The sequence below is a fragment of the Echinops telfairi genome, unplaced genomic scaffold (genome assembly GCF_000313985.2).
Source record: "Echinops telfairi isolate 266 unplaced genomic scaffold, ASM31398v2 ScPeMD7_5592;HRSCAF=6446, whole genome shotgun sequence".
In the NCBI taxonomy this organism is placed as follows: Eukaryota; Metazoa; Chordata; class Mammalia; order Afrosoricida; family Tenrecidae; genus Echinops; species Echinops telfairi.
In genome coordinates this window covers 48,057,281-48,066,096 of record NW_022109491.1, presented here as the reverse complement: position 1 = coordinate 48,066,096, position 8,816 = coordinate 48,057,281, and the positions used below count along the sequence as shown (strand labels likewise).

The 8,816-nt window shown below is 34.7% G+C and overlaps 1 protein-coding gene across 1 annotated transcript in view; it reads right to left on the bottom strand.

The window, feature by feature from the left end:
• Nucleotides 1–8,816, bottom strand: part of XRN2 (5'-3' exoribonuclease 2) — a 109,087-nt gene that overhangs the window by 60,797 nt on the left and 39,474 nt on the right. The window contains exons 16-20 of the mRNA XM_004697802.4: nucleotides 4,914–5,032; nucleotides 3,056–3,191; nucleotides 1,070–1,177; nucleotides 899–988; nucleotides 263–335 (exon numbers count right to left, since the gene is read on the bottom strand). Coding sequence (XP_004697859.1) covers nucleotides 263–335; nucleotides 899–988; nucleotides 1,070–1,177; nucleotides 3,056–3,191; nucleotides 4,914–5,032 — 526 coding nt within the window. The remainder of the gene's footprint in view (nucleotides 1–262; nucleotides 336–898; nucleotides 989–1,069; nucleotides 1,178–3,055; nucleotides 3,192–4,913; nucleotides 5,033–8,816) is intronic.

Sequence of the window (8,816 nt, the reverse complement as noted above, 5' to 3'; positions counted from 1 at the left end):
CATTTATAAATTATCAAGGGTTCATGAGGGAGGGGGGAGTGGAGATGGAGGAAATAAAAATGAGGAGCTGATAACAAGGGCTTAAGTGGGGAGCAAATGCTCTGAGAATGATGAGGGAGACAAATATACAAATGTGCTTGACACACAATAGATGGATGGATGGATTGTGATAAGAGGTGTATGAGCCCCCAATAAAATGATTTAAAAACAAACAAAAAAACTGAAAAAAATTATTTTAAAGAGAGGATTGTTGAATTTTTACCTTGCCATGCATATTTCTTCCCATTCAAATCAATTGCAAAATCTTCAGGGTAGAAATCAATTATACTAGAATCCTTTATTAGGGAGAAAAGTATAGAATTAAGACAAAAATTACACATCTGTCACAAAAAAGCGCAGTAACTATTTAAGTTTCTAAAACTAGTGAGAAAATGAAGTTTCCTCTTCAAATATTTAGATATAAATTCATTAATCACAGCTAATAAAATCTCAAAACTTTATTTTCTTAAAGATTAAAAAAAGGCATTATTCTACTATGAATTTTAGAATTGACAACTGTACACCTAGAGTCAAGAAGAGTTTCTTAACACTAACACTTCCTACTTCCCAGATCTTTCTAATTCTTCACTCCTTCCAGCTAGTATACACAACAAGCTTAAAGGTGATTTAAGTTAACCAGTCTTTTTAGCACTGGTAGTCACCACTGGTGACTGAAAGAAATACAAGTAGGCTATCAAAAAACTAGGGGGTGTAAAAATATATATAACTGAAATTCATTAATTTTATTTCTATACTTCATTATTTTAACTAAGATGCAAAGAAACAGTGACTAATATAAGTGAAAAACATGACAAAAATCCAATCATCGTCATCACACTCAAAATACAAAGAGACTCACAGGATCACTCATGAGCTTCCGCCATGACGGAGGTAGAAAGTTACCACTTGCAGCTGGAAAAACTCCCATGAGTTGCTCAAGTGGTTTAAACTGCAAGAAAGAAAAAAGTTAAAAGACACACAAGTTTTACTCAAGTCAACTATGAATTTTATCTTAAATCATCAAGCTTACCGGTTTTGTGCCCTTCTCAAAATCCGAAGGCATGCCTGCAATACCTTCGAAGTCTGAAGCAAATGGTGCATAATGGAATGGATAATACCACTTCCAGGAAGCACAGCCCTAAAATAAAAACAGCAAACAAACAAACAAACAAAAAACAACCCTATGTCAATGGTGGGTACTTTGGGAAAAAGAAAAACCACGTAAAATTAGAATGTTAACCTATAAAATCTCATTTGTAAAACAAATGACTTGAGCAGTGTCTGGGGAGTACACAGGAACGCCTAAGCTGGGGAGTTTCCACTCAGTGAATGGCTGAGCACCCAATCATAATGCGGCTCCATACCCCATAACTCCCAACCCCAGGGCAGGAGGCTGTGGAGCCTGCACTCTTTCTATCCTGACACCCCATAAATGCTTTCCCCACAAAAAAACAAACAAATTTTTAAAAAAACGTGACTTGTGGTATATACTTCAGTCCTTACACCTCATTTTCCATGGCTACTTTAAAAACACTGCAAGCATCTTTTATAATCAGTACTGAATGTCAAACTTTATATTCACAAACATAATTATTAAAAACTTTATCTTTAAAATATATTTGGTGACATGTCTTGTCAGCACGTGAGCTGCTATCATCAAATAAAACATGAGCAGTTGCAACAGAACACGTAGATGGACAAACGGACAGAGTTGCTCAGGGTGAAACAGTCAAAAGTTTGTTTTATAATTCCCTAGTATATTTGTAAGGAGCCCTGTTGGCATAGTGGGTTATGCATTGAGCTGCTAACCCCAAGAGCAGCAGTTTGAACCCACCAGCTGCTCCTTTGGGAAAATACAAAGTTTTCTACCTCTGTAAAGATTTGCAGTCTTAGAAACCAACAGGTGAAGTTCTAAACTGTCCTACAAGGTCACAAGGAGTCGGAATGGACTCAATACAATGACAGGTTTGGCTATATACTAATATATGACTTTTTTCTTCAAAATTTCTCAACTATAATATTTGAGCAACCTTAACTAAACAAAAACAAGTTATACTCACAGAAAAGAAATAATCTGTTTAAGTTTTTTAGCACTCATTCACATGTCATACAATTCAATTCAATCATTATCAAGAAGAGTTGTACAATTGACATCACATTCAATCCTAGAACATTCTCTTCTTCCTTGTACTCATTGCTATGCATGTAATTATCTTTTTTCTAATTGGGGCAAAAATATACACAACAAAATATTCTCCACTATCACACATTCTACATAGAAATTCAGTGCCGCTGATTATATCCTTCATATTGTACAACCAGAGATAATCTTTTTGACATGTGTTTTGGCTTTGTCTAAGGAATGAATTCTTGAGAGTAGGACTTGCACTTTAGTATTTTACAAATGATACTTAGTATATTACATTATTTGCTACTTAAACTTCATTTATTCTCAGATTACACCAACTTCAACGTGGTTTGCTCTCAGCACAAAAGTAGACATTAACATTCAGTGCTATAATCCCTCATACTATCTCTTTGATCTCTCATCAATCTGATTTCTCGATTATCTGAAGGTTTAAATGAGAAATACAGTACTCCAATTACAAGGCACTTCATATACCATCACTATAGTAGAGGGGAAGACTGCTATAATTCCTATTCCTCTCCAATTCTTACGGGTATTTTCTAGGTGTTGTCCTTTTTGCAGGGATTTTGTTTAGTGACAAGTAGGTACTCCTTTTCTTTGTTTTCTAATTAAAAATAAACAAAACATTAATTATCTTAAAGAAAGTTAACCAAACTACTTCATGGTGAAATGCTTTCACCCAGCAAAATTACCTGCAAATGTTCAAACAAATACTCTCCGAGGCAATAAACTTGAGAACAGGAAGTTACTGAAAATGGGCCTGCGTTTTATTTGATTAATTACCTCAACAATTAATATATAGTATTATAGAAGCTGCTATCATTTTAAAACTATTAGCTGTTGATAAAAAGAAAAATCATTTTGTACCTGGTAATAATATCGAAGAACCCAGCAGAGCCCTTCAACATAAGACTGTACGACTTTACGGCGGAATTTCTCATCAGCTGCATCAACATCAAATTTGTTTTTATAATATCGCTGCTTCCAACCAGCTTCCCATAACCTGAAAATTAGGCAAAACTAGTTTAATTAATATTTTAGAAGTATTACTAAAATTAATTTATCTAATTATTGCTAAAATGTCTACTTTCACGAGATTTATTAACTTTTAGGTTATGAACTAAAACGGATTCCAACAAGAGCATTATAAAACCATATTTTTGGGGGGGAAAGGTAAAACCACCATTTATTACATACCAAACATGTTTTGCTCAAATTTCAATACTGCTTTACATGCTTTCTAATTGTCATTTTAAAATACAAGTACTAATGGTATCTTATGTAGTCCAAGTTCTTTAGTTTATTAAAGTGACTGTATTTAAACAATATAGTCAATTAAATTACTATGCAGAAAAAAAGGGTCTGTTAATTTTTAGAAGATTAAAAAATAACTTATAAAAGAATAATCTGCAAAACCACAGCAATTCTAAGTATACCTATGTGACCTATATCACTTTTAGTTCGCAGTTTTTGTTTGCTGAAGGAAAGGAGATGTATAGGTGTGGTGTGTGTATGTTGAACAATGTACCTAGAAGCAGGTCAATTCATTCACTTAGCAATCACTAATCCCTGAAAAATGTCATGTGAGAAACCACATTTTCATTCAAAGTAAAAATAATGTAAGTACCCATTTCTAACTCTCTAAAATACAAAGATATCAAAGGTCCTCCCACCCCCACACCACAAAAAAATTTTGCCGGGGGGGTAGGGTGGGGGCAATTAGAGAATATCAAGGTAATTCTCCATTAAGGGCTCCATGGACCAAATCTTACAGGTTAATTGAAGTTCACATACAAACCACACTCTTTCCACATCTCATTAAAAAAGCATGAGCTGTAGCTGACTTTACTTTTTCTGTTTAACTTTGAAATACAGTGAACCGCCTATGAGAGGGAAAATTCCATGGGACTACCTTGCTTTTCTCGGTCTTGCAAGTTTTTCATGTTTCCACATTTTAGTGGAAACATCTGAGTTTTCCTTCCCTGACAAACCTTCATCTTACATTGGCTCTGGCATCCACAAGTTTTTCTGGATATTTTATTCCTGTATTCGTAATGAGTCAGAATTATTGAGACTTGGCTTTTTGCTCTTAAAGTCAGGGTTCAAATTTAAAAACACGATTAAATTCATGTTCAATCTTACTGTATAATGATCCCAAACTTCTGCCTCAAATAGAGAATCAGAGTTTCTCTTATATATAACTAAAAGGAAACTCCACTGTCATGAAATATAATTGTTTATATGCAAGGCTTTTAAAAATATACATATGTATTTCTCAACAGAATGATTTTTGCATATATCATTTTAGGAAGAACTTTTTAATGCTGAAAGAATTAAAGCACACCTCATTAAGCAGTCCAAGGATAACGGAACGTTCTGGGTTAAGCAACTTGAAAATTTAATTTCACAAGAGTAACATTCAGATCACATAGTCAGAGATAAATACCTCCTATCCAGCTGATCTATTGCCTGGTCTCAGAGGGAGAGCGGCTTGAAAGATAAAAACCTGTATGCATACTAATCTAGATACTCAGGTTTAACAGCTATCACTTACACATCTCACTGGAATTTACTGACTATTCTAACCCTCCACATTAATTACTGGTGGATAAAAAGATCACACACAAGCATCTGAAGGCACTGGTGCCCTAACATAAATAGTTTTAATTACACTACATCTATTTCAGCAATTTGCTAACAAAGTACTACCAAAATATGGCTTCACCTGACGTTATCCTCTGGCTCAGGCTCACTGTCACTATCTTCTGCTTTTCGCTTAATTCCTCCTATTGGAGACGGGCAGCCATCAGAAGTGAAACTGGTATTGGGAGATACTGAAGGACTCTGTATACAATCACGACACAACGAAACCTTTAATTATTCATTTTGCATAAGGTATTAAATCCAACTGTCATTGCCCATCAAGCTTCCCAGAAACACTTTTTTATGAGCTATTTTAAAAATATGGTAAACATACTTTTAGCTATGGTATACCACCTAAAGAAAGAATAATAGTTCCAAATGTCCCATACTTAATTTCAAGAGAATTGAAACATTAGGGTAAAAACCACTTCAGAAGAAAAAAGAAAAAATATTTATTTTTTAATTATAGAACTTAAACCCCTAGAGTGCCTTCTGGTTACAAATTTACAATGATTTTACACTTACCAGGTAGCACAGTTGGAAGTGGGGGTAGGGGGTGGGTAAAGGGTAGAATAGAAACAACAACACACACTCTACAAAAATCCCATATGTAAGGTTAAATGCATACAATTAAATTAAAGCACATGTTAAATTATTTTGAATGTACCTTAATGTAAACTATACGTACTGACATTAAGTCAATTCCTGTTCACAGCGACCCTGTAGGACACAGGGCAGCACTGCTCCGTAGGGTTTCCAAGGCTGTAAATCTTTATGGGAGCAGACTGCCACATATTGATCCCATAAAGAAGCTGCTAAGTTCAAACCACCACCACCTTTCTTTCAATTAGCAGTTCAATGCTTATCCCTTTGCTTCACCAGTGCTCCCTATGTAAACTACAGACTTTCATTGATAGGAATGTATCAATTTTGTTTTACAAATTATAATAAATGTATTATACGTAATATGTTTAATGAGAGGACGTTGGGGAGAAAACGGCTTTCTACAATTTTCCTGTAATCTTAAAATGGCTCTAAAAAATAATCTATTTAAAAGTCTATTAATCATCTTATAAAAATGCTGACTTGATTATAACTTAAAAATCTTGATGACACTTTAAATTTAGTTATTACCTACATTTAAAGATTTAAAGAAAATCTTCCAAACTTTAGCTACTTAAAAGTTCAAAAACACCAGAAAAGAGGCAGAACATGTTTCTCACTAATGTTTTGTGTATGTTATATAAAGTCATATTACTATTTCCTAAATGCTTAAGATTATTTACCTACCAGAAAGGTAGGTAACATCACAGGCAAATAAAATTTAAGTTTTAAATGATAATGTATCTCCAGTACTGAAAACATTTAAGAAGAATCGAAATGCACTGTTGTTTGTGAAATGAGGTAGGTATTTTTGGTCAGATCGATTTGAGCTAAAATACCAAATCCAGCCTTTAGTAGCCTTGAGTAATTCATTTAACTTTTGAGAACCTCATCTTAAAAATGGGGATCAGAATGTCTCATCTCTGTACAGGTCACAAAATAACACAGTTTATGTGAAAGACCATTGGCATACTGATTGCCTAGAGGCAGTCAGCCACTTAGTAAATCATCATCACTATTCTTTAAACCCTACAGTAATAGATTTGGATTAAATTATGATGGTAACAGTTCCATGAATAGTCTAAGTCCAACAAGAACACGGAAATAACCTAAATGCCCCTCAGCAGAAAAACTGATAAACTTTGGTAAATACAAATAATGGACTACATCACTAAAGAACAATGATGAATCCACAAAGCACCCATTATGCTAAGTGAAATTAGTCCAGCACAAAAGGGCAAATATTTTATGAGACTACTGTTATAAAGAAAAAATTAAGACAAAGTCCTTCACACCAAAGGACTTTGATGATTACCAAAGAAGGGAAGGCACAAGAGGAAATGTGAAGTAATAAGTAGAGGGTAGACAGGTGCTAACTTGGGTGAAGGGGAAGACAGAATTGTACATCAGGGAGAAATCAAAGGGAAAGAGTTGGGGGGAATACTACTTGAAGGGTTGGTAATTAGCTTACATTTTGTAATACAAAATTGATGACCAGAAACTCAACCCTTATCCAAGATTTAATAGAAAAGTAATTATTAAAAAAAATTTTTTAAAGAGATTTACAGTCCCAGAAAACTCTACATAGGGTCACTATGAGTTGGAATTGACTTGATGACAGTGGGTAGGTCCTGACAATGACTGGTCTAGCTAGCTACTCCCAAAACTTAGCCAACGAAGGAATCCTTGGGACTTTGTCCAAATTGTTTACTTTAGATACGTTAGACACATCACCCAAGCTAAAGCAAACACACTCATCTCAATCATACAGGGCAGAGTAAAACTACCCCTTTGGGTTTCCAAGACTGTTTAAAAACAAAAGAAGTCTAAGTACAAAGAACTTATATAAAAAGCAAACTTTCCCAATCTGATTCTGACTAACTAGGTACGAATTCATCTCTAGATAATAAATGGCTGTCTGCCCTGTAACACTGAATGCCCTCTTGTTCTCTTCTGCGTACCCTTCCAACAAATATATTATTTTCTGTGCATATCAGATTCATTTAAATTAAGGATGAGCAGAAAACAAATCTTTCCAAAATATTTCGTCTAGTTGAAGATAGCATCATGTAGATAAAAACAGTGCTCAAAAATGCAAAATTTAAAGTCACCTATCTATGAGGAAATGGAAGCTATCTAAATAATGAAACATTAATGTTAATTATGCTAGATTCAAATACTAAAGATCAATGTGAGCAAATATTTCAGAAAAAATAAAACAAGAATCCATAAATTTAAAGTATGCCCTTAATGACTTCATTAAAGAAATAGTAACTTGATATCATGAATTGCTTAAATTAGGCACACGCTAAAAGAAAACCCATATTTAAATAATCCAGTTCCATACCATATACACATAACTTTATCTGGAGGGATTAAAACAGGATTGAATAAGCAACTTTATTAGCACATCTCCCTACTCCTTTTCCTATGACAGACATTACTAATCAACAGTGGGCTAATCCTGTGAAGCCTGAATACAATCTTGGAATCTTTCTCAAAGCCATCACAACTGGCATAAAGTTTACTTAATCTGCTTCCCTGAGAAAAGAAAAAAAAGCATTCTATAAGGAGCTCTGGTAGGATTGTCGGTAAGTGTTGGATTGCTAACTCCTAGGTCAACAGTTCAAACTCATCAGTCACCTTGCGCGAGAGAAAGACAGGGGCTGTCTGCTACTGCACAGGTTTACTATACAGAAACGCTATACAGAATTTCTATGAGTCAAAATCAACTAGGTAGCAATAAGTTTGACTCAGAATAGCAACAGCACATTTGAATTCTCAAACCAGCCTCATTAGGTTCTACTGTGTAGGCGTCCAGTTACTATTTTCTTGAAAGTGGTTATCAATCTTTTCTCACTCTTTTTAAAAAAATCATCTTATTGGGGGTTTATACAGCTCTTAGCACAATCCATATATCCATCCATTATATCACACACGTTTGTACATATGTTGCCATTATAATTTTCAAAACATTTTCTTTCTACTTGAGCCCATGGTATCAGATCTTCATTTTTTTACCCTCCCTCCCAAGCCCTTGATAATTTATAAATTATTTTTTCATGGTTTACACTGACCAATGTCTCTCTATACCCATTTTTCTGCTGTCCATCCCCCTGGGAGGGAGTTCTATGTAGATCATTGTGACTGGTTCCCCTTTTCTCCCCCCATCTTCCCTTACCCTCCTGGTATCTCTACTCTCATTATTGGTTGTGAGGGGTTTATCTGTCCTGGATTCCCTGTTTCCAGCTCTTATCTGTACCAGTGCACATCCTCTGGTCTTGCCGGATTTGTAAGGTAGAATTGGGATCATGATAGTGGGGGGAGGAAGCATTAAAGAATTAGAGGAAAGTTATATGTTCTATCGGTGCTATACTGTATT